Source organism: Podarcis liolepis (genome assembly GCF_965112155.1).
Source record: "Podarcis liolepis genome assembly, chromosome: 3".
NCBI lineage: Eukaryota > Metazoa > Chordata > Lepidosauria > Squamata > Lacertidae > Podarcis > Podarcis liolepis.
In genome coordinates this window covers 11,266,103-11,289,948 of record NC_139557.1, presented here as the reverse complement: position 1 = coordinate 11,289,948, position 23,846 = coordinate 11,266,103, and the positions used below count along the sequence as shown (strand labels likewise).

General features: G+C 46.0%; 1 protein-coding gene and 1 long non-coding RNA gene across 4 annotated transcripts in view; both read left to right on the top strand.

Moving 5' to 3' along the window:
* Positions 1 to 946: 946 nt before the first annotated feature.
* On the top strand, positions 947 to 23,846 carry ANKEF1 (ankyrin repeat and EF-hand domain containing 1). 3 transcript variants are annotated; one of them, XM_083495916.1, is made up of 10 exons: positions 947 to 1,150; positions 5,435 to 5,820; positions 8,026 to 8,225; positions 9,334 to 9,483; positions 11,907 to 12,030; positions 12,801 to 13,626; positions 17,685 to 17,911; positions 19,514 to 19,767; positions 21,569 to 21,712; positions 23,279 to 23,846. In XM_083495916.1, the coding sequence occupies exons 2-10, from the start codon at positions 5,478 to 5,480 to the stop codon at positions 23,438 to 23,440; spliced, it is 2,430 nt and encodes an 809-aa protein (XP_083352042.1). In that variant the 5' UTR covers positions 947 to 1,150; positions 5,435 to 5,477; the 3' UTR covers positions 23,441 to 23,846. The 3 variants fall into 3 exon arrangements, with proteins under 3 accessions (XP_083352042.1, XP_083352043.1, XP_083352044.1); XM_083495917.1 differs by lacking the exon at positions 947 to 1,150 and adding an exon at positions 4,004 to 4,212; XM_083495918.1 differs by lacking the exons at positions 947 to 1,150; positions 8,026 to 8,225 and having other exon boundaries at positions 5,674 to 5,820.
* LOC310703557 overlaps positions 3,001 to 23,846 on the top strand; it is a 453,580-nt gene continuing 432,734 nt past the window's right edge. Inside the window, exon 1 of the long non-coding RNA XR_014524254.1 lies at positions 3,001 to 3,164. This is a non-coding gene — a long non-coding RNA (uncharacterized lncRNA). The remainder of the gene's footprint in view (positions 3,165 to 23,846) is intronic.

Genomic DNA, 23,846 nt, shown 5'->3' with positions numbered 1-23,846 from the left:
TTCACGATGAGAACAGAAATCGTGCAGCAGCGGCGCAGCAGCAGGAGGAGGCCCCATTAGCTAAAGTGGTGCTTCAGGTTAAGAACAGTTTCAGGTTAAGAACGGACCTCCAGAACGAATTACGTTCTTAACCCGAGGTACCACTGTACAAGAAAGGAGATTCTGACGCAACATGGGGTGGGGAGATCTGATGGTAAGAGCTGTTTGACAGTGGAACCGACTCCCTTGGAAGGTAGTGGGCTTGCCTGTCTTGGAGGTTTTTAAGCAGATGGCCATCATCTGTCAGGGTTGTTTTAGCTGAGATTGCTAAGGGACACAGGTGGCACTGTGGTCCAAACCACTGAGCCTCTTGGGCTTGCCGATCGGAAGGTTGGCAGTTCAAATCCCCATGACAGGGTGAGCTCCAGTTGCTCTGTCCCAGCTCCTGCCAACCTAGCAGTTCAAAAGCACGCCAGTGCAAGTAGATAAATAGGTACCGCGGGAAGGTAAACGGAGTTTCCGTGTTCCGTTGTTCCGTTGCGCCAGAAGCGGTTTAGTCATGCTGGCCACATGACCCAAAAAGCTTTCTGTGGAGAAACGCCTGCTCCCTTGGCCTGAAATTGAGATGAGCACCATAACCTCATAGTTAACGTTAACTGTCCAGAGGTCTTTTACCTTTTTATTTTTTATTTTTAGTTGAGATTCCTGCATTGCAGGCGGTCGGACTTGACGGCTCGCGGGGTCCCTTGCAAGGCTCTGATTCTAGACGTGTTTGCAAACTGGTGGCCTTGGCTCTGCTCTTCGGGCTCCTCTCCGTTGCATCTCCCCTTCCACGTGATTTGGGGAGTGGGATGTGCTTGGCTCCTGCGCTCCGCTTTGCGCAGCGAGGCTGGGAGCCGGCTTGCCATTGTTACGCGCGCGCCGGCGCGCTTCCTCTCCCTGGTTCCGTTGCTATAGGAGCTTCCATCTAACAATCCCCTCCTCCCGCTGGGTGCTCCGGGGACACGCTCGTTCTCGCGGAGGCTGCCACCCGCCCAAGGAACCATTCCTGCTCTCTTGCCATCAGCCCGCGAAGGAAGCGGGGAAGAGTCATGCCCATCTACCAGGCGTCAGGGCGGCTGCTTTCGTCTGGTCTCCTCCAGCTCTCCTGGAGCGTCAGCAAAGCTTGCAGGTAAGCTGCTGGAGTCGCGGCAGGTTAAAAGGAGGAGAGGGCGAAATCCAGGCAGATCTGGCCAGTAGTGGTCATTGTTCTTGCGGGGTGATGTAATCCCTTAGTGCTTCTGTCTAGAAAAAGGAATCTCGGAGAGCGCTGCGTTGGGAATGGTGTTGCAGCCCGAAGAGCCCAGCGCCTTTAAAAGGACCGAACCTATTGATTGACAAGCAAAGGCTATTGCGGACTTCATCACATGCGCATAGAACTCTGCATGCGCTCGGTGGAAGGCTGCTCTCATTCTGTTGTTTGTCTTTTAAGGGACCACTGAGTTGACTCGGAGTTGCTTTGCTGCTGAACTGCAACTGCTTATAAGTCATACATGCAGATAGAACTGCAGCAGGTGAACTTTATTGCCAGCTATCCTCAAGACATAAAGGAGCTCTTGGGGAAAATTTATAGTTTACCTTAAAAACCATTGTAAACAGTTAAAGTCGTCGGTAGGGTCTGAATAACACTTGTAGTTTAATGGTGAATTTTGGATATAATGGAGATGTACAAGATTTGGAATATTATAAAAGATGCAGGAGGAAATGGTTAATAATAGGACCCACAAAGGGGAGGAGGGGAGCCCAGGAGATTCTTTGGAATCTTGTTTTTATGTTGTATGTTTGTGATTGTAAAATTTTAATTTGAAAAACCAAACAGTTTTATATAAAAATTAATAAATAAAGGAGCTCTTGGGGAAATAATAATAATAATTCCAACTTTACAATTCTATGACTATTATAGATATGGGCAGATTCATATATTTTTGTATATCTGAATCTTGTGACTTTATATGTTGGTGAGCATGGGAATGAATGCTGAGCTAGAAACATATTGGGTTTTAAAAAAAAATTCTCCATCAATTAATGAGAAAAGGAACTATGAAAATTGGCAGAGAGAAAATGCAGATGAAATTATCATGAAGCAGCACTGGATTTGGGGTGGTGAAGTCTGTTACCCTGCACAGGGCACCAAGCCAAGGGGGCACAAAATTACAAAATTATTATTATTATTATTGAGAAGATCCATGCAAAACCAACTGTATCAAAAGGAATTATTGTGAAAATAAGAAATTTTGAGGGCAGGGGGCACCAAATTATGACCTAGCTCAGGGCTCCATATCACCAAAGCCCGGCCCAGGTGCGTGGGAGAAGTTTGGTTGCTCCCACCTTACATTCAGAGTGGCTGAGGGTGTTTGTAAGTGTCCTTTCTTCAAACCATCTGCCGGCAGCCTTCCCAGGTGCTCTGTCCTTCCTGAAAACTCAATGACGTCTCTGACCAGGCTTTCCTGTAAATCACAAAAAGCTGGGGTGTGTTTGTGTGTAAAGGAACTGCCAAATATTAACCTGACAGCTGTTTGTTGCTATTTAAAAAACAAAACAAAACGGAGGCCTTTTACTTTTAATGACATGTAAAGGCAAGCATATAGACATCCTTTAAAAGCAAAAGTGGGCACACCAGTTTCAGATGCTTGGAAGGCAGTCCCCCCAGATGCACTTCATTTAAAGTTATGGGGGGAATTTCATGAGGTTGTTCCTTTCCCATGGAGCTTTTTTGGGGGGGGGGGGTTAGGAAATGTGGGCAGCTAGATAAGCTGCAGAATGCTGGGGAAATGTTAAATGGAAATTGGGGACAATATGCACAACATAATCACTGCACCATGGTAGGTAATCTCAACTCCACACCCACCCAAATTTAGGGGAATTATGAAGCACCTTGTGATTGAGACAGCAAAATGGAAGGGGAAGGAAACTTTTGAGAAATTGAAGGCATGTTTCCAGCACAGAGCCCCCAGGTCTGAACAGTAGGTAATACAGTGGTACCTCGGGTTACATACGCTTCAGGTTACAGACACTTCAGATTACAGACTCCGCTAATCCAGAAATAGGACCTTGGGTTAAGAACTTTGCTTCAGGATGAGAACAGAAATCGTGCTCTGGTGGCACAGCAGCAGCTGGAGGCCCCATTAGCTAAAGTGGTGCTTCAGGTTAAGAACAGGTTCAGGTTAAGAACGGACCTCCAGAACAAATTAAGTACTTAACGCGAGGTACCACTGTACCTGGTGTGTCACAAAAGCTCTGCCTGTAGGTTTGGCCTCCAGGCATTCAACCCTTAGTGCTTCCATGCCATCCTAGATAACATAAGAAGAGCCTACTGAATCAGACGAAAGGCCCATCTAGTCCTGCATCCTGTTGTAACAGTGGCCAATCAGATGCCTCTGAGATGCCTACAAGAAGGACCCAACTTTAGTCTGCCATTAACCAGCCCCCATCCACCCACCTTCTTACTTACAGTGGTTATTCCTGGCTGTTGGTTTCCTCCTCCATAGGCTCAGCTTTGTCCTTGTAGAAGTCAGCAGAGAGGAGGATGGGGACAAACCTAGCATTTGTTGACCTGGTCTGCTGTTGGCTCTGGTTCTGCTTATAACTTGCCTCCTTTCCTACCAGCCTCAATGGGCACCAACCATCAATAGCCTTGTCCTCCATGCCTAATCCTCTTTTAAATCCATCCAGGTTGGATGTCACATGCGTGTGTGAACTTGCTTTGTTTGTCGTTCTTTGGGTTTGTTGTCGTGCACCTCTGACCCTCAGGTTTCACAAGGAGGCTTCTGGCAATGTGTGCAAACATCACAGCACCCGTATTTGCCAAGAGGTTGAGGGTTTATTCTTGAGGCTCAGTTGACGCGCTCCTAGAAACTAGAATTTTAAAACAGATTCAAGTGAAGGCTAATGTGCCATTCCATCTTTGACTTATGGCATTGTTGCTATGATGCACTGTTGCATCATCAGGAATATTAATGAGTTGCAAACAGCAATGGCAAACAGCAGTAGCAAAGGACAACTCACTGCAAACTTAAGTGTGGTGGCCGGTGGTGACTGGTGCCCTTTGGGTTGAGTGGAAGGTAGGGACATCAACAGTCCACAGAGCCACAGCCAATGACAGACAGAGCCAACTAATTCTACTTTTGTCTCCATCCTCCTGCCTGTTTGGAGTTCTACAAGGGCAACATTACGACTAAGGAGAAGGTTATTTATGTAAGCCACTGCTGAGGCCTGTCTTTTGTTAGCCCAAAGATGGAAAACGAACAAAGTCCCAACCAAAGAAGAATGGCAACTTAAGCTGACAGAATATGCACAGCTTGCAGACTTAACATATAGAATAAGAGAACAAGAAGGACATACGTTTAGAGAAGTCTGGAAAACGTTTATTGAACACATGGGATATTGGGTGCACTTGAAAATGTTGGCAGCAATAAGATGGAATCAGTAGTGTAAACAAGATTCGATGGATGTAATAATGGAATACTGAATGGCAGTGGCAGAGCTTCAAGCTCCAGCACTGGGGGAGCGGAGAGCAGGTGGGGGCATGGGCTGGTGCACGTCCCGGGGGCTTGGTGTGCATCCCAGGGGCGTGGCATGCTTCCCGCAGGGGCATAGTGTGCATCCCAGGGGCGTGCCACCCAGCACAGGCGGGGGCAGCCCTGATGGCACCCCACCGGGATCATGCTGCCGGGGGTGGTGCGCTCCCCTTGCCCCCCTCTTCCTCCGTCAGTGCTGAATGATATAGTTTTTGTAAAATATGCAGGGATTTATGATATGCAAAATGAACCATGGAAAGAGAAGAAGGGAAGTCATTGATATTTTAAGGATGTTTAAATGAGTTTTTTAAATTGTAAAACAGAAAATTGAATAGTGTGTGTGTGTGTGTGTGTGTGTGTGTGTGTGTGTGTGTGTGTGTAGACTAAGGAGGAGGAAGCTGACAAGCAATGCTGCCAGCTGTAGGAAGATAGGCTGAAGGGAAACTGAAGTTGGTGGGGCAATATCCCATTCATTTTAATGGACCAGCTTCCACTGGCTACAGTAGTGTGGCATGCTTTACTGTGTCATGCGCCACAGGCAAAGGGCCTTCTTGGTGGTGGCACCCACCCTGTGGAACACCCTCCCATCAGATGTCAAGGAAATAAACAGCTACCTGATTTTTAGAAGACATCTGAAGGCAGCCCTGTTTAGGGAAGTTTTTAATGGTTGATGTTTTATTCTGTTTTTAATCTGTTGGGAGCTGCCCAGAGTGACTGGGGAAACCCAGTGGGATGGGTGGGGTATAAATAATATATTATTATTATTATTATTATTTTATTTATTATGCACAGTCGCATCCTTTAACAGATATGCTTAACCGCCACAACACAAATGGGTACATCGTAGAATTCCATTACAAAGGAGACTCATTTTTCTCCCATTTCCTCCCTCTGTCCAGAGAACCACCTCTATGAGAATATCCTTCCTTCAGTTGATTGAGAATGTTGGCTGACAAAAGGCTCGAAAACCTACAGATCTACAAAGTTCTCCAGTGCGTTCGCCAGAAGGACAAGAAACAGATTGAGAAGCTCACCAAACTCGGCTACCCGGAACTCATCAATTTCACCGAGCCAGTCGATGGGGAGGCTGCTCTTCACTTGGCCTGTGTTGCCAACGACATTGACATGTGCAACTTTCTCTTGGAGCTCGGAGCTCATCCAGATGTCCAGGATCGGATGGGCCGCACCCCTGTGATGAAAGCTGCTGAGCTGGGCCATGACTTGGCCTTGGATGTATTAGTCCAGGCCGAGGCAGACATGACCATCGTTGATGTTGAAGGAAAAGGTAAAGAGAACCAGGTGTTGGCAAGGGAGGTGGGGATTTCTCTTGTAGCTCAAGAAGTTCAATCCACATTGGGGCACATTTCAAAGTGCTGGCTTTCACCTTTAAAGCTCTAAACCATGATTATTTAGTCAAATTTGTTAAGTTAAACTAACTGAAAATAGCTTGCAGATACTTAATGGGCTTAGGATTTTATTTATGTTAAGTGATGAATTAATATGTTCACCATACGGTGAAGATCTAAGGATGTTAATGTTTAGGTTAAATTTCATAAAAATTGGGATTTGGAAAACCGTTAAAAGGAAATGCAATGAAATTCAACCAAGGGGAAGCGAGGAAGTCACTTAACAAAGTTAATAACTGTAATTTTCAATAAGGCTATGATTTATGTTTGTTTGTCTTGTGTGTGTGTGTGTGTGTGTGTGTTTATAATATTGTGAAAACTAATACAATTTTTGGAAAAATAAATAAATTAAAGCTCTAAACCATGGGTAGGCAAACTAAGGCCTGGGGGCCGGATCTGGTCCAATCACCTTCTAAATCCAGCCTGCAGATGATCTGGGAAACAGTGTGTTTTTCCATGAGTAGAATGTGTCCTTTTATTTAAAATGCATCTCTGGGTTATTTGTGGGGCCTTCCTGGTGTTTTTACATGAGTAGAATGTGTGCTTTTATTTAAAACGCATCTCTGGGTTATTTGTGGGACATAGGAATTCGTTCATTATTATTTTTCGAAAATATAGTCCGCCCCCCCACAAGGTCTGAGGGACAGTGGACCGGCCCCCTGCTGAAAAAGTTTGCTAACCCCTGCTCTAAACAGCTTGGGGCCAGGTTACTTGAAGGATGATCTCTTCCCATGCATACTTGCCCAGGCCCTGAAATCTTCATCGGAGTTCCTTTCCCAGGTTCCCTTAGCTAATGAAGTGAGTCAGGTGTCTGCTAGGAAAAGAAACTTGCATTACTTTCTAAAAAGAACCAGAGTCCTTTCTGCTGGGGATACTTCAGAATGAAATCCCCAGGTGTCAGAAAAAGTTATTTATGTATGCAACAACTGCGGCTTGTGTTTTGTTAGCCCCAAAATGGAAAATGAGTGAGGTCCCAACCAAAGAAGATTGACAACATAGGTTGACAGAATATGCACAACTTGCAGACTTAACACATAGAATAAGAGAAGAAGAAGCACATACGTTTAGAGAAGATTGGAAAATGTTTATTGAATATATGGGAAATAACTGTGTATAGCTAAAAATGCTGGCAGCATTAAGATAAATTCAAAAGTGTCAGTAACTTTTGATGGATGTAATAATGGAAAACTGATTGGTATAGTTTTTTCTAAAACATGCAAGAATATAAGATATGTAAAATGAACCATGGAAAGAAAGGAAGGGGAGTCATTGATATCTGAAGGATGTACTGTGTTTATTTGAAACTGCAAAACAGAAAATTTAATAAAAATATTTTTTTTAAAAAGGGAAAAGAGCCTTATCAGTAGTGACACCCATCCACCACCGGTTGATAGAATTAGGTTGTGAACCATCCTGATATCTACAGACAAAGGGAGGTCTATAAATTCAATCAATAAATAATAAAATAACTAGAATGTCATTCCCAGATGTTCACCTGACACCCACATTATGGTCTTTAGATACCTGCTGAAGATTGTTTTGATTTCCCTAGCCTTCATAGTAATTATCATGGGTACAAATATCCAGTGCTTTTTTTCTTTAAAAAAATGTTTAGGGATACTCTCATTTTCCTACTCATATTGAAATACTGCCCCTCAATGAGGCCAAACTTAGGTTCACAAAATGTTTCGGGGTATGCGTACCTCTGCGTCCCGCCCCCCCCCCCGCCCCCCGAAAAAAAGCACCGCAAATATCTGGTGCATTAGTTCTTTGCTCCATCCCACCCCGCTTTGCTAGTTTCGTATTGGTTTCCTCATTGTTTCAACTGATGTGCTTATGCTGGTTTTAGGAATGTATATTTTGGTGGTGTGATTTTAACTAATCGGTTTGAGTGTTTATTTTGGTTTGGATTGGATTGCTATATTTTAATGCCTCTGCAACCCTCCCCCAGCACTTAGTTATATGGGCATTATGCAAAGGCAATAAACAGATTATTTTACTACTTGGCAATTAGCGGTTGGTCTCTCTTTTCAGGATCACGGCTGTTTCCCTGTTAAGCCACTCTGCAACTATTCTTCACACAGGTGTTCTGTTTTACTGCATTCTGCCCACCAAACGCCACTTCCGCTGTGTTCAGATGGTCCTGGAATATGGGGCGGATGTTAACAACTGCACTTTTGAGGGGAAGCCAGTTTTCGTACAAGCCTGTGAGCAGGCGCATGAGATCAGAGACATGTGCATGACATTTTTGGAGAGAGGAGCAGATCCTAACGCAACAAACCCAGTAAGAATGTTCTTAGCCATTCTAAGAGTGGGGAGTGGAATGCCGACAGGCGTAAGCATATTAATAATTAGGGCTGCAGTGGCTAATTGGTTAAATTAATCAACCATAAAAATGTTTTAAAAATATTTATTATCCTGAGCAACCAGGCAGCAGATCATACACACACACACACACACACACACACACACAGTGGTACCTCGGTTCTCGAATGTCTCTGTTGTCGAACATTTCAGAACCCGGACACAGAAAATCTGGAAATAAATGCTTCCATTTTCAAACGTACCTCAGAAGTCGTTCGACTTTTTCAATTTTTTGATTGAAAAATTGTCGTTCGATTTTTTCAATATTCTCAATTGCATTTGCAGCCAGCCCTTTGTGCCTCGGTTTCTGAACGTTTCGGAACTCGGGACAGTCTTCCGGAATGGATTACGTTCAAGAACCGAGGTACCGCTGTAATTTGAAAAACTGCAGATGGCTTTATTTATTTATTTATTTATTTATACATACCACGCTCATCTGGCTGAGTTTCCCCAGTCTGGGTGGCTTCCAATCAAGTGTTAAAAACAATATAGCATGGTAAGGAAGCACATAAAAATAAATTCACACTAAAATACTGGTGAATTTCCAGGAAGCCTTTTTATGTATGGATATTAAGAAATTGCAAACTGATGTGGACATTTGGAGATGATTGGGGAAATGAGAAAAGCGGAGAAATGTCAGATTCATCTATCGCTCCTCCTGGCATTATCAAGACACACTAATACACATGTAAATTCAAGATTGGGAGCAGGCCACAGAAATATCTCATTTCTTCTGCTAGGATTGTGATCTTTTTCAGAGAGGCCTGCTTTGTACCTGAAGAACAATGGCTCCCACTGTACGCACAGTCCCCTTTTTTCTCAGGTAGAGGAGAGGGCAGCAAGGAACTACTTAGCAGCCCTAACCCCTGTTCATGGCTTCCATTCTTTATAGAATAAGACATTTCCTCTGTGTCCCCCCCACCACCACTTTTTGCAATATAGTAAATGAGCAAATATGTGTTAATTTTTTTTTCCTCTCTCTCTCTGTCTCCCCTGTCCCTCTCTTCCTCCCTTTGTCTGATCTGCAGGCGACCGGCCGCACAGCCCTGATGGAAGCAGCCAGAGAAGGGGTTTTGGATGTGGTCCGCGGTATTCTTGAGAGAGGTGGAAATGTTAATGTTTTTGACAATGAAAGACACCATGCCGCACATTTTGCTGCCAAAGGAGGGTTTTTTGAGGTATTCTTTGTTGGTGGTGTCAGAAACAAAGGTACCCAGCCCAAGGAACTCTCTCAGTTAATTACTAATAATCAGATTTGGCTAACAGAGGGGATCCTAGAAAATCCAATTTCGCTTTTTCTCAAAGCACACTTTTCAGAATGTTTAGCTTGACCTGAATAGAAAGAAACATGGAGTTACTATAGTCGTGTGCTATGGCGAGAGGGATGCGGGTGGCGCTGTGGTCTAAACCGCTGAGCCTCTTGTGCTTGCTGGTCAGTAGGTCTGCGGTTCGAAGCCCCATGGCGGGGTGAGCTCCAGTTGCTCTGTCCCAAATCCTGCCAACCTAGCAGTTCGAAAGCACGCCAGTGCAAGTAGATAAATAGGTACCGCTGCGGCGGGAAGGTAAAAGGTGTTTCCGTGCACTCTGGTTTCCGTCACGGTGTTCCGTTGTGCCAGAAGCGGTTTAGACATGACCCAGAAAGCTGTCTGCGGACAAACGCCAGCTTCCTCGGCCTGAAAGCGATATGAGCGCCACAACCCCAGAGTCACCTTTGACTGGACTTAACCATCCAGGGGTCCTTTACCTTTACGTTTTTTTGTATGCTGTGATAACTTGGGGTTTTCCCTACTCCCCTGCACAGTCTGAGGGTCATTGTCCTGAAGGCAGAGCCAGTGCTGCCCAGCACCACTCAGCCTCTGCCTCCTTCAGGGAGGGAGAAACTTGAAGATCTGGAGAGCAGTGAGGAGGCGTGAGGATGGTTTTAAAAGTGGCAGATAGCTAGTTAAAGAGTCAGAACGATGATCCCTTTGGGTAATAAAGGTAAAGGGACCCCTGACCATTAGGTCCAGTCGTGACCGACTCTGGGGTTGCGGTGCTCATCTCGCTTTATTGGCCGAGGGAGCCAGTGTACAGCTTCCGGGTCATGTGGCCAGCATGACCAAGCCACTTTCTGGCAAACCAGAGCAGCGCACGGAAACGCCGTTTACCTTCCCACCAGAGTGGTACCTATTTATCTACTTGCACTTTGACGTGCTTTCGAACTGCTACTTTGGCAGGAGCAGGGACCAAGCAACGGGAGCTCACCCCGTCACAGGCATTTGAACCGCCAACCTTCTGATCGGCAAGTCCTAGGCTCTGTGGTTTAACCCACAGCGCCACCCGCGTCCCTTTGGGTAATACTACATTTTATATTCAATATGTCTTTGTGTGGTTTTTTTAAAATGGCAGCTGCAAAGGGACCAATCTAGATTGGGAGTGGGTTTGTGCCATACCATAAAAAAATGGAGCCCACCCTCAAATTAACTATTTGCCCAAGAGGTGAAGCTGCACAATAGCAACTTCTGTCTCAAGGCAATTGCCATTTTCAGCTGGGAGAAGGGATTTATGTTGGAAGTCACTGCAGCAATGGTGGGAGGAGGATTAAACTCCCCTCTGCCTGTGCCTCAGTTCTGTTGTGGATCACGGCTCCCCATGCAGGGCTCGTATGGGGTAGCGGTGGGCTTTGGCCATCTTTGGTAGCACGGCGCTCTGAGCGAGGCCAGAATTTAGCACCCCCAAAGGAATCTTCTCAGTGATGGATCTTCTCAGTTTGGAACCCCCTCAGCTTGGCGCCCTGCGCGGGGAAGCCAACTTCGCTGCTCTAAACTGGGCACTGTTTTGAAACACCCACACAAATGCAAATTTCACATGATATGAAGTTTGGCCCTTGTCATAAGAAGAAAAAGGCTTATTTTAAAGCACAGGGGAGCGACCTTCAGCTCTCCAGACCATAGTTGTCAACTTTTCCCTTTTCTTGCGAGGAATCCTATTTGGAATAAGGGAATTTCCCTTTTAAAAAGGGGAAACATTGACAGCTATGCTCCAGACGTTGCTGGACTCCAACTCCCATCAGCCCCAGTGAGCCTGGTGCAGTAGTCAGGAAATATGGGTTTTGTAGTCTCGCAATTTTTGAAAGGCTCCAGGTCTTCCAGCCCTTGACTTATTTCTGTGCAGGAATTTTGCCCTCTCGCCATTACAAGTATTAATTAGGCCATGGGTAGGCAAACTAAGGCCCAGGGGCCAGATCCGGCCTAATCTCCTTCTAAATCCGGCCCATGGATGGTCCGGGAATCAGTGTGTTTTTACATGAGTAGAATGGGTGCTTCTATTTAAAATGCATCTCTGGGTTATTTGTGGGGCATAGGTATTCGTTCATTTCCCCCAAAAAAATATTGTCCGGCCCCCCACAAGGTCTGAGGGACAGTGGACCGGCCCCCTGCTGAAAACGTTTGCTGACCCCTGAATTAGGCCTTTCTCTGGTGCCCCAGCTTATATAGTTACAGCTTTTCAGACTGTTTAAGTGGCATCCATTTGCTGCAATTTTGCTGAGAAGAAAACAGGTACAGTACATTTGGTTAAAGTACATCTGTCTTGGTTTAATGGTGTTGACTTTGCTTCCCAGATCCTGAAGCTTATTTCCGCCTACAATGGAGATGTGGGTTTGATAGCCATGAATGGAAACACGCCATTACATTATGCTGCTGCTGGGGGTTATGCAGAGTGCTGCAGATTTATAGGTCAAAGAGGTAAAGGAATGTCTGAGAATGAAGTGCTCCCCCCAACCCCAGGATAAACTCAGGGGTTCAGTCACCTGATTCAGTGAATGAGAATCCCCTGCACTGAAGCAGGAACGAAGCAATCTCGTTTCGGTGCCTGTAATATACTGCATCAGGGTGGTCCAACCCACAGCTGTGGCCCTCGATGCCTTGTTTGGCGGCCTTCAGCAACATTCAGGAAAATGACATCTTAAAGCCTTAAGAAATCTTTGTGTGAAATCTTGTTGTTAGAAAAAGCGCCCACATCTGTTTGCGTGTGAAATTGGTTTACTGGTTGCATGTATTAAATCTGTTAAATACACAATATATTTAATCAAAAATATTAACTGTATATTAAATAATATCAAATATATTGTGAATGCTTTAATTTATGATATGGACATTAAATTTGTGGGGTGGCCTGCGGATTGTTCACACATCTGCAGAGGTGAGCAGGTTGTGTGCTGGTGTGTGGTGCTTGTGTCCAAGCAAGGGAGTGTGTGAAAGAATGTGGGGTGGCCACACCCACCTTTGGCCATACCCACCAACTGCATGTGCCCCCCCCCAAGGGTTGATCAAGGATGGGTGTGGCCCTCAGGCCAGAAAGGGTTAGCCACCTCTATTCTGTAAGAATCTTGAGAGCCATGAAATGAATGAGTCAACCACGGTTTTGATGATCCCCAGGTGTTGAGACTTTCTTTTGACTCATTTTCTAAGATTTTGGAGCTGTCTTCATTGGAACTTACACTTTTGCCTTTTAGGCACTGACCCTACATGGAGGAACCTAGAGAAAAAGACACCGAGGCAGGTGGCTAAAGACGGCGGATTCAAAGCAGCAAGTAAGGAGATTCGTAAGATTGAGCGGCGCTATGCCAAATATTCCAAGCCCAAGCCTGGGGTGAAGAACCCCAACCCGCCCTGGGCTGTTAGGCTACATGACTGGACCGTAGAACACCAGGCAAGTCTTCGCGAAGCATTTGAGATTGCAGATCGAGGGGACGGGGCCGTGAACAAGGAAGATTTTGTGTCCATCATTGAAGAGAGGTGTCCGTTTGTGGAGGCTGAACAATTAATGACAATTGCTCAGGCTCATGAGAAAACACGAGCAGGAGGAATTAAGTTTGAGGAGTTTCTTAAGGGCAACCGGTTCTTGCAGAAAGCCTTCCTCCTTACATCTTATGGTCCCAAGAAGAAGAAGCCCAAGAAAGCGAGAGGCAGGAAAGCCAAGTTTGTCGCCCCTATGCCAATCTGCGTCATTCCGGAGAGTGCGTACCCGCGGCGGGAAAATGGCGGGCCGCCTGAGTACATGATCGAAACTTATAAGAACGTGACGGACTGCAACCGGTTCAATCGGGACCACCCTCCTGAGCACCCCATCCAAGATGATTCCTGGTGGTACATTGACGACCCATTGAAGACTTTCGCCCACATCAACTACCTCGCTAAAGACGGAGACCTTTCGTCCATGAAGAAAGCCTTTGAGGCAGGGGTATCAGTGGACATACGAGACCATTTCTACAAAACTCCTTTGATGGCTGCTTGCGCAAGTGGGAACATCGAAGTGGTGAAGTTTCTCCTGGAAAGGGGGTGGGTTTACTTCCTCTGGTGGCTTACTGGGCTGGTGGGCATAGGAGGCAACCCTGTAGACACAAGTAATGTGGGATTTATGTGGGAATGTTGAGGAAGGTAGGAGAGGATGTATTGATGAAACATTATCCTTCCTCACTCACGCCAGTGAGCAAGAAGGAGAGCACATTCCCTTGCAGATAGTTGGAAGCAAGTTGATGGATTCGTTAGAATCATTTAACTTAAGCAATCCAGTCTGGATTGTTCCTGGTAAGTTCCCCCTTTCCCCCCCCCCCTCTTAAAATAATAATAACACAAGACAGTCTTCTTTAAAAGTAAGAGTAAAGTTTTACTTACATTCAGTTCACAACAGTAATCTGAAGGCAGGCTTGATCTTGGGGTAACAGTTACATTTGTACAGAAAAGAAGTCTGAGCTACACCTCAGACTTTCTGCCTTCAGGCTTCCATCCTCTTGTAAGGATGACCCATGTGTTGGCTAAGAACCAGGAGAGGAGGTCCAAGAGAGAAGTCTGAAAAGAGAAAAAGGAAATGTGGCTGTGTGGCTAGCCCTTTTACAGGGTCTGCTAGGCTCATGCACATCTACCTGGTCATACACAAGGGCAGGAGGCTCAAGAGCAGGTATGACAGGAAGTCCTCCCTGTCTGGAGCCACATTCCCCTGGGTGTCCACTCTAGGTAACAGGAAAATGTTGTACTTGACTGCTTCAGTGATGATGCATCCCCCAGTTTATGAGGGGTGTATCCATGCTCTGTGCAGGGCATTCAGAATTTTGAGGTTGACAGAGTGCAGATGGGAACACAAAGGTCAGTGGGCATCAGGAACTGGGCAGATGAGGAATGGTGGAGACCGCCTCTGCATCCTGACCCCTCCGGAGAGGAGGAAGAGGAAGACAGCACAGATTTACAACAGGGGTTAGAGGTCACAGCTCAGAGGCAGATGAGGGGGGAAGTTGGGAAATAATGGGAGAGGAGGAGGCAGGAGCGAAATGGCAGCTGGCCGACATGGTGTCATTAGAAAGCATTCCAGACCATCTCCCAGAATCTGACGGGCCTTAAAAGTAGGAGAGTGAAGAGCTCAAAGACAGAGGGCACGTAGCAGCACCTGTAGAAGTGACAAATGAGGAAGTGGGAGAAACGGAGGGTGGAGATTCACTTGGGACAATGCCTTTATCCAAGAGGCTGGGCTCTATAGCCTCTCTTTGTAATATTGAAATGAAAAGGGAGGGTATGAAACTTTTCCTTGTCTTGATACTTTCCTGGGCAACCAGCCAGGAGCCGCTGACAGCATCCTGACAGTGGGTAGCTCTGGACAGGCCACCAAGTCTTGCCCTATGCGACTTCACAAGATGGTTGTGAAGGAAACAACAGAAGGCTGCACCCAAAGGGACGGGCTAGATCAGTAGTCAACTTTTTCATAACCTTCCTTTAACCCAAAGATCCACTTGGAGACCCATTTCTTTGTGTGTTCTTTGTGGTAGAGGTGCTGTTGTCTCCCACCTTAGTTCAGGCTGCAGGCCAGTAGTAGTATGTCCTCACCCCCTAGTTGAAGACAAATGGCTATGTGACAGTCACCATTTTGATGTGACAGCCTAGGCAAGTTGTCATGGAAGATTGCATGTTTGATTGGAGGAGCTAATTTTCCAACCATGGTGGGAGCAATGGACCAGGACTGAGGAGATCCACAGCCAGATCCTTCTTCAGCCATGGAACTCATCTGGTGACCTTAGGTCAGTCACCATCTCTAAGCCTAACTGACCTAACTCTCAGATTTGTTGCAAGAGTGAAATGGGGTGGGGGAGAATGCAATGCATGATAGCCTTAGCGCCTTGGAGGAAAGGCAGTATATGACTGTGTACATATACCTTGAGGGACGTGGGTGGCGCTGTGGGTTAAACTACAGAGCCTAGGGGTTGCTGATCAGAAGATCGGTGGTTTGAATCTCCGCGATGGGGTGAGCTCCCGTTGCTCAGTCCCTGCTCCTGCCAACCTAGCAGTTTGAAAGCACGTCAAAGGGCAAGTAGATAAGTAGGTACTGCTCCAGCGGGAAGGTAAACGGTGTTTCCATGTGCTGCTCTGGTTCGCCAGAAGCGGCTTAGTCATGCTGGCCACATGACCCGGAAGCTGTACGCCAGCTCCCTCGGCCAATAGAGCGAGATGAGCGCCGCAAGCCCAGAGTCAGCCACTTTACCTTTACCTTTACATATACTTTGAAGCACATTTAAAGCACGTGACTTCTCCAAAGAATCCTGGGAAAGGTATTTTGTTATGGGGTGCTTGGAATTGTAGCTCTGGGGGGAGTAAATTACAATTTCCAAGGTTCTTCCAGGGAACTCATGTACTTTAAATGTACCGTCCGTATGTGGATGCTTTGACCTTGTTGGCAAACCGCTTAGAGATTGGCTTAAAGAAAGGTGTTGCGTCAACTGTTGTCAGGCAGCAGAGGAACCAACCCCCATGGCTGGTTGCCAGGAATGGACAAGACAAGGGAAAATCCGTATCATGTGCTTTTATTCAATATTCACAGAGAGAGGCTTAGAAATGTGGCCTCTCGGAATAATGGTGTTGCTCCGAGTAAATCTCCGCTTCTCTCCCACTTCCTCAATCATCATCCCTTCTACGGTTGGCGCTGAGGGCCCTTTGCTCTCCTATTTTTAAGACTCGCTGGGTTCTGGGAGATGGTGGGTCTGGAATGCTTTCTAGTGATAATGTATCAGCCAACTGTCAGCTGTGACCTCCCTCAAACCCCTGTTGTAATTCTGAATGGTCTTCTTCTTTGAAGGGTCAGGCTGGGGAGGTGGGCTTCACCATTCCTCCTCTACCCAGCCCCAGACAATTGTGTACCATCATTGTGGTGATGAATAATGGCAGTTGGTCAGGGCCGGATTTAGGTTTGATGAGCCCCTAAGCTACTGAAGGTAATGGGGCCCTTTATATGCCCAGCTGTCCTTTGACAGGAACAAACTCTCTCTGTTTTTTGTGTTGAATATACCGTATTTTTCGCTCCATAAGACACACTAGACCACAAGACGCACCTAGTTTTTGGAGGAGGAAAACAAGAAAAAAAAATCTGAATCTCAGAAGCCAGAACAGCAAGAGAGATTGCTTCGCAGTGAAAGCAGCAATCCCTCTTGCTGTTCTGGCTTCTGGGATAGCTGTGCAGCCTGCATTCACTCCATAAGATGCACACACATTTCCCCTTACTTGTTAGGAGGGAAAAAGTGAGTCTTATAGAGCAAAAAAAACGGTATGCTATATGGTAATTTATGTACTCATTACTTACATCATAGGAGCCTACAGACCACAAAACACTTTTGCTGTATATAGGTTTTGTTTTATTTGGTTTTTATCTTATATTTTGGAAATGTACATCCAGGTATGGTTTTTTCCTTTAATTTTTTGGGGGGCGCCCAAGAGAGCGGGGCCCTAAGCTATAGCTTGTTAGCTTACATGTCAATCAGACACTGCAGCAGTTGTAACAGAAACTGGCATTGGTGTGTGCAAATTATTGGAGATTCATTCTCCTTGTCTGCCATGATGGGATTGTTGTCTATCACATGGCGGTATATGTTTTCATTCCACAGAATGGGAAGTGACGGAGACAGGATGTTTGTGTTACTGTGTTCCGTGAAGTGGGACGATTGTCCTTTGTTCTTTTTCTCTTTGCTGTCTGATGCTAGAGAGAGAGGGAGCCATGTTGCAGTGCTCCATGTGTGTTTATTTATATATAAGTAGATTAGCCAAAATGCTGAGTTGCTGAGGTCTGTTACGCAACTGCGCAAACTCTGTGGATCCCTAAGTGTGCTGATGTCTGTTGGCATCGGTCTCTATGATGTTCAGGAAGAAGAAAGCTTTTGAAGCTCCCGAACGATCAACCAGGAGGGAGAGAACATGCCAGTCGGGCATGTGCCTCTGCCAGGGTCCTACACGAGAGTAGGATGGATCCTAATACAAATCAGGTCCCTTCTCATTGGAATTCACTGAAATGAAATTCCTCAAATGTCCCTATGTGACAAAACAGCATATTTCTAATATAGAGAACAATTGTTCTTTGCCTGCAGGGCTAATGTGAACGCAACAGACAATTTCATGTGGACTGCTCTCCACCATGCATGCCATGCAGGCCAGCAGGATATTGCTGAACTGCTCATCAATTCTGGAGCAACAGTAGATGCTATTTCAATCAACTATGGAACCCCATTGATGAGAGGCCTTGAGAGCTGCCGACTGGACACGGTTCATCATTTGGTCAACGCCGGTGCTAAGCCTCAGCTGACAAACAGAAAAGGTAAAACCTTTGTGTTACTGCTAATTGACAGCCAATGCAACCTTTAAATTAGCTATGGTGTTTCATCAGTAACTTCTGACCTAGACAGGAATTTGAATCATTGCCCCTTTACATTTTCTTTTTCTTTTTTTAAAAAAAGAACTCTTTCCAGCTTATGTTGTTGTTTTTGTTTAGTCATTTAGTCGTGTCCAACTCTTCATGACCCCATGGACCAGAACACACCAGGCACTCCTGTCTTCCACTGCCTCCCGCAGTTTGGTCAAACTCATGTTCGTAGCTTCGAGAACACTGTCCAACCATCTCGTCCTCTGTCGTCCCCTTCTCCTTGTGCCCTCCATCTTTCCCAACATCTGGGTCTTTTCCAGGGAGTCTTCTCTTCTCATGAGGTGGCCAAAGTATTGGAGCCTCAGCTTCAAGTTCTGTCCTTCCAGTGAGCATTCAGGGCTGATTTCATTCAGAATGGATAGGTTTGATCTTCTTGCAGTCCATGGGGCTCCCTGTCTGTGGAATGTTCTCCCTAGGGAAGTTCGTCTGGCACCCTCATTATGCACCTTTAGACACCAGGCAAAAACATTTCTTTTTAACCTGGCCTTTGGTTGATCTGATTATATCCTACGCCCTTGTGGGGGGGGGTTGGGGGAGGGGGCTATTGGGTTGTTGTTTTTATTTCTATTATGTATTTTGTGGTTTTATGTCTTGATTTTATTCTGTAAACTCAGGCCTCCTCGACCTCAGCCCTCCAGATGTTTTTGGCCTACAACTCCCATGATCCCTAGTTAGCAGGACCAGTGGTCAGGGATGATGGGAATTGTAGCCTCAAAACATCTGAAGGGCCGAGGTTGAGGAAGCCTGTGTAAACTGCTCTGAGACCCCTGGGTATAGGGTGGTATATAATGTCAATAAATAAATAAATAAATAAGAAAGAGGTAGGCGCCAATGGATTCAAAATCCATTCATTTTACAATGCTTCACTACTGAACTTTATGCACCCAGGTTAGTTGTACAGTGGTGCCCCGCAAGACGAATGCCTCGCAAGACGGAAAACCCGCTAGACGAAAGGGTTTTCCGTTTTGGAGGTGCTTCGCAAAACGAATTTCCTATGGGCTTGCTTCACAAGACAAAAATGTCTTGCGAGTTCCTGCAGGGTTTTTTCCCTCCCCCCCCCTTTTTCCCAAGCCACTAAGCCGTTTATCAGCTGATCCTAAGCCGCTAAGCCGCTTAACAGCTGATCCGCTAAGCCGCTTATCAGCTGATCCGCTAAGCCACTTAACAGCTGATCCGCTAAGCCGCTAAGCCGCTTATCAGCTGATCCGCTAAGCTGCTAAACCACTTATCAGCTGATCCGCTAGGCCCGCTAAGCCGCTAAGCCGCTAATGGGCTTGCTTCACAAGACGAAAAAACCGCAAGACGAAGAGACTCGCGGAACAGATTCTTTTCGTCTTGCGAGGCACCACTGTATCTCAATGGCATTTTTACCACCCAAATACTCTGGGCTCCCATCCCACTCTGTCCCTGTATTCTTGGTGACATGGAATCACTCTGGCATCAGGCAGAAGAACGCCACTGCCCTCACATACTGAGCCACCTTCTTTTTTCAAACAGGACAAAACGCTCTGGAAGTTGCAAAGGCTTATGCTGACACCCGGCTGGTCCACTACATTCAAGACACGCTGGACCGCATGCCGAAGCCACCGGACGGCAAAGGGGACAAGCAGAAAGGGAAAAAGGGGGCCAAGCCAAAGGCACCAGCCAAAGCAGCCTCAGCAGCCTCTGGAGCCCCAACCACTCCAGCAACGCCTGCCACTCCCAAGGCAAAGATGCCAGATCCTGCGTCGAAAGAGTCTGTGAAAGAGGAGGTAAGGCGATGCCATGGTTCTGCACAAGAGATTTCTTCAATGGTGGGTTCTCCAGATGTTGCTGGACTCAACTCTCGTCATCCCCAGGCAGCTTGGCCAGGGGGTGATGGGAGCAGAAGACCTCAACAGCTTGCATGGTAGCCAGAAGCATCATAGCCAGACGCTGGAGAGACTTGTCTGGAGTAAGCATGGATGGACCAATGGTATCAAATAGATATTTATTAGAAGTTTTCCATTTTCAAAAACCAAAAAAGAAAAGACAAAAAGAAAAATTAAAAACACATACAATTTAAAATCCTTATTTTCTATAACATCTTTCCCTGACTTCCCCACACCTCCCCTTCTTAGATTCCCATTTAGATTGTAAATTCAACAAGTTCTTATCCCCAATTTTTAACCTTTTCACTATATCTATATTGATACAGAAAATATAGTAGTTAACCTTTTCATGCTTGTTTCATTTTGAAAAACAAACCAATTTTACCTTATATACCTCAAAATTTATACCTCAGTACTCATTCTTAAATCCTTTTTTTTTTCTAAAGTCGACCCAAATTCCTTTCCACGAATTCCCCACTTTTCATACTGATATCAAAAGAAATTAAAGAAAAAGACAGATTATATTTATATACCCTTTGGATCCCCAAACCCCACCCCAATGGTATCAAATAGTGTGGGAAACAGCCTTATTAGAAAAACTAACCTATAAACTGAAGCTGACACAGGGACAAATAGAAGAAGATGCCTTCGGCCTGGTATAGCTCCCCTTTATCACATACACAGCCCAACAAGACAACGACACGAATCTGCCAACAACATACAAATCAATCTGGCTAACCTGATCAAAACACACACACACACACACACACACACACACACACAAACCAAATCTCACTACAGCCAATCAAAGACAACCACCCACACCCTAGTCCACCCCCAAGCTTTCTCACCACCAAGGAAACACAACTAGCGAATAGTAAGAGAACCCACACAAGTGACGCTGACACAAAACCCCACACGTACACTAAGTAGAAGCATAGAAGCATTGCCACCTGACCCCACCCCACGCCTCCCCCTCATCCCCCCTTTTCTTCCTAACCTAACATTGTATGTAACACTAATGTCTCACAACAAATGAAACTGATCTGTAGAAAGCACAACTTGAAAAAAGAGACAATGCACATAGTTTTGTAAAGTAAGAAATCTTTACTACAGGGGTAGGCAACTTAAGGCCCAGGGGCCGGATCCGGCCCAATTGCCTTCTCAATCCAGCCCACAGATGGTCTGGGAATCAGCGTGTTTTTACATGAGTAGAATGTGTGCTTTTATTTAAAATGCATCTCTGGGTTATTTGTGGGGCCTGCCTGGTGTTTTTACATGTCAAAGAGATGTCAAAGAGAACAACAACAACCAGACTTTTAGAAGACATCTGAAGGCAGCCCTGTTTAGGGAAGTTTTTAATGTTTAATGTATTACGGTATTTTAATATTCTTTTGGAAGCCGCCCAGAGTGGCTTCGGAAGCCCAGCCAGATGGGTGGAGTATAAATAAATTATTATTATTATTATTATTATTATTATTATTATTATTATTATTATTATTATTATTATTATTATCAGTGCTCACATTGCAATGGGGGAGCAGCCTCCATGACCCCCATACCTACTGCGACAGCCCCCTGCTTTTGGATTTTGACACATAACGAGAAACTTGGGTTGCAAAAAGGCCTCTTCCAGCTAATTGTGTGAGACATTTACGACACACACAAACACTTGTGCAGCTGATGATGTTCTGTGTTTAAGGTTCTACGGTCGTCGGAAACTGTCGCTGAGAAATCTCTCTTTGAGGAGAAGAAAGAATCCCTCAAGGATAATGTCGTCCATCTGAATTCACTGATAACCAGAGGAGCCACAAGGAAAGTTAATATCACTTTCACACCACAGAGGGTAAGTGCCGTATTTTTCGTCCCATAGGACGCTCCGTCCCATAGGACGCACCTAGTTTTTTGGGGGGGAAATAAAGGAAAAAAATTTTTCCTTTATTTCCCCCCCAAAAGCAGGGCGGGGAAACCGAACCAGGTCGAGGAACAGCGGGATGGTGGCGCTGCGCCTCCCTGCTGTCCCCCGAGCTTGTGGGGCTGGCCCATGTCTGCCCAGCGCGAGGGGCGCTCTGCATCAGGGTATCCGCAGCGTGAGGAGCCCTGCGGGGAACTCCTGCAAGGCTCCCCACGCTGCGGATGTCTGCCGGGCGCGGGGGGCACTCTGCTTCAGGGCACCCCTCGCGCTGGGCAGCAGGCTGCCATCCACAGCGTGGGGAGCCTTGCGGGGAACTCCTGCAAGGCTCCCCACGCTGCGGATGTCTGCCGGGCGTGGGGGGCGCTCTGCTTCAGGGCGCCCCTCGCACTGGGCGGCAGGCTGCTATTCGCAGCCTAGACATCCCTGCGGGACCTCCCGCAGGGCTGCCTAGGCTGCGGATGTGTTCCCGAAGTGCCGGGCATCTGCTTTCAGGACGCCCGACGCTCCGGGAAGCAGGCTGCTATCCGCAGCCTAGACAGCCCTGCGGGACCTCCCACAGGGCTGCCTAGGCTGCGAATGTCTTCCTGAAGCCTGGAGAGCGAGAGGGGTCGGTGCGAACCGACCCCTCTCACTCTCCAAGCTTCAGCAAAAGCCTGCATTCGCCCCATAGGACGCACCCAGATTTCCCCTTCATTTTTGGAGGGGAAAAACTGCGTCCTATAGGGCGAAAAATACAGTATGTCTGCAAAATAAGACCAGCTCCCTCTGCTGATCTTAACACCCGAGTGGGTCTCTGGGGAAGAATGTGGTAGAATGGCTTATTTCTTAGTGTTCCACTCATCTGAGGGGGAGGAAATGATCACAAAGAGATTCTGTTCTTGAATATTTCCCCTATTGGGAGTTGTAGGGGACAGGATTGTATGTGATGCTTCAGCTATGCTGGAGTACTTCCGCTCCTTAATTCTGAATCCTTTACAATTAGATGTTGCTAACTTTATTCCAGAGCCCAGCATTACTGGGGAGGGGCTCAGTTTGCGAAACAAAATATCCAATGCTTTTTTCTGGGGGGACGCAGGGATACGCATACCCCTAAACATTTTGTGAATCTAAGTTTGGCCTCATTGAGCAGCAGTATTTCAATATGAGTAGGAAAATGAGAGTACCCATAAACATTTTAGGGGGGGGGGACCACTGAAAATATCCTTCTGGAGAAGAAAGCTGCCTGGAAAATATAAAATTTGGGAATAAGCGAGATAGTAACAGGAGGTTGCCAAACTTTCTGGGTACCATAAACACACTATGATCAAGAACACACCAGAAACCCATTCCATAGGCTACAAAAGAAGACTTCTTTCAATCCTAAATTCAGCATGGCGGGGGCATGGGAGGGGGTGATTATAAAATATATCAACCATGCTTTTTTCCTTCCGTTAAGAAATGTACATAAGGATAGCCCATTTGCTGAATCTTAATTATGAGATCCTTTTCTCTTTCAAGACTTGGAGTCCAGAAGCGACGACCCAAGACCTTCTAAGGAAGAGAGAAATGCGTCGGCAGCGTTTTAGTTATGAGGTGGACTTTGATGACTTCATGATGCCCTTTAAGAGGAACTTTATGGAGAAAGCCCGTTTGTTACAACAGGGTGCTATCTTGCATTAATCACTGTGCAATTCCTGCAAGGATGTCTAGGACGGAAAGGATCCAGTACCGAAAAGGGCAAGAATCATGTTATCCTGAACTGCAATGGAAATTTTGCTTTGTTCTTTGCTTGTGTAATTTAAGTACAGGGCATGCTTGAAGTATTCAACCAGGAGGACCACTCTGTCTTGCATTTGGGAATGGATTTGTTTTCATATATTTATTTTTTAGCAACAAGTTGGAAGATTAATGTACATTTCAGGAAAGTGGGAGTCCAGCTACCCTACTGCATTGCAGTTGACTTTTTATTACCCTCTCCCAGTCATCCAGATCTGAAACCATCTCCTTCCTTAAAAAATAGACTCTATCCTGCTACAGAAACTTGAAACCAATTATTTCCAGGTGCTATAAATATCCATTGTACTGA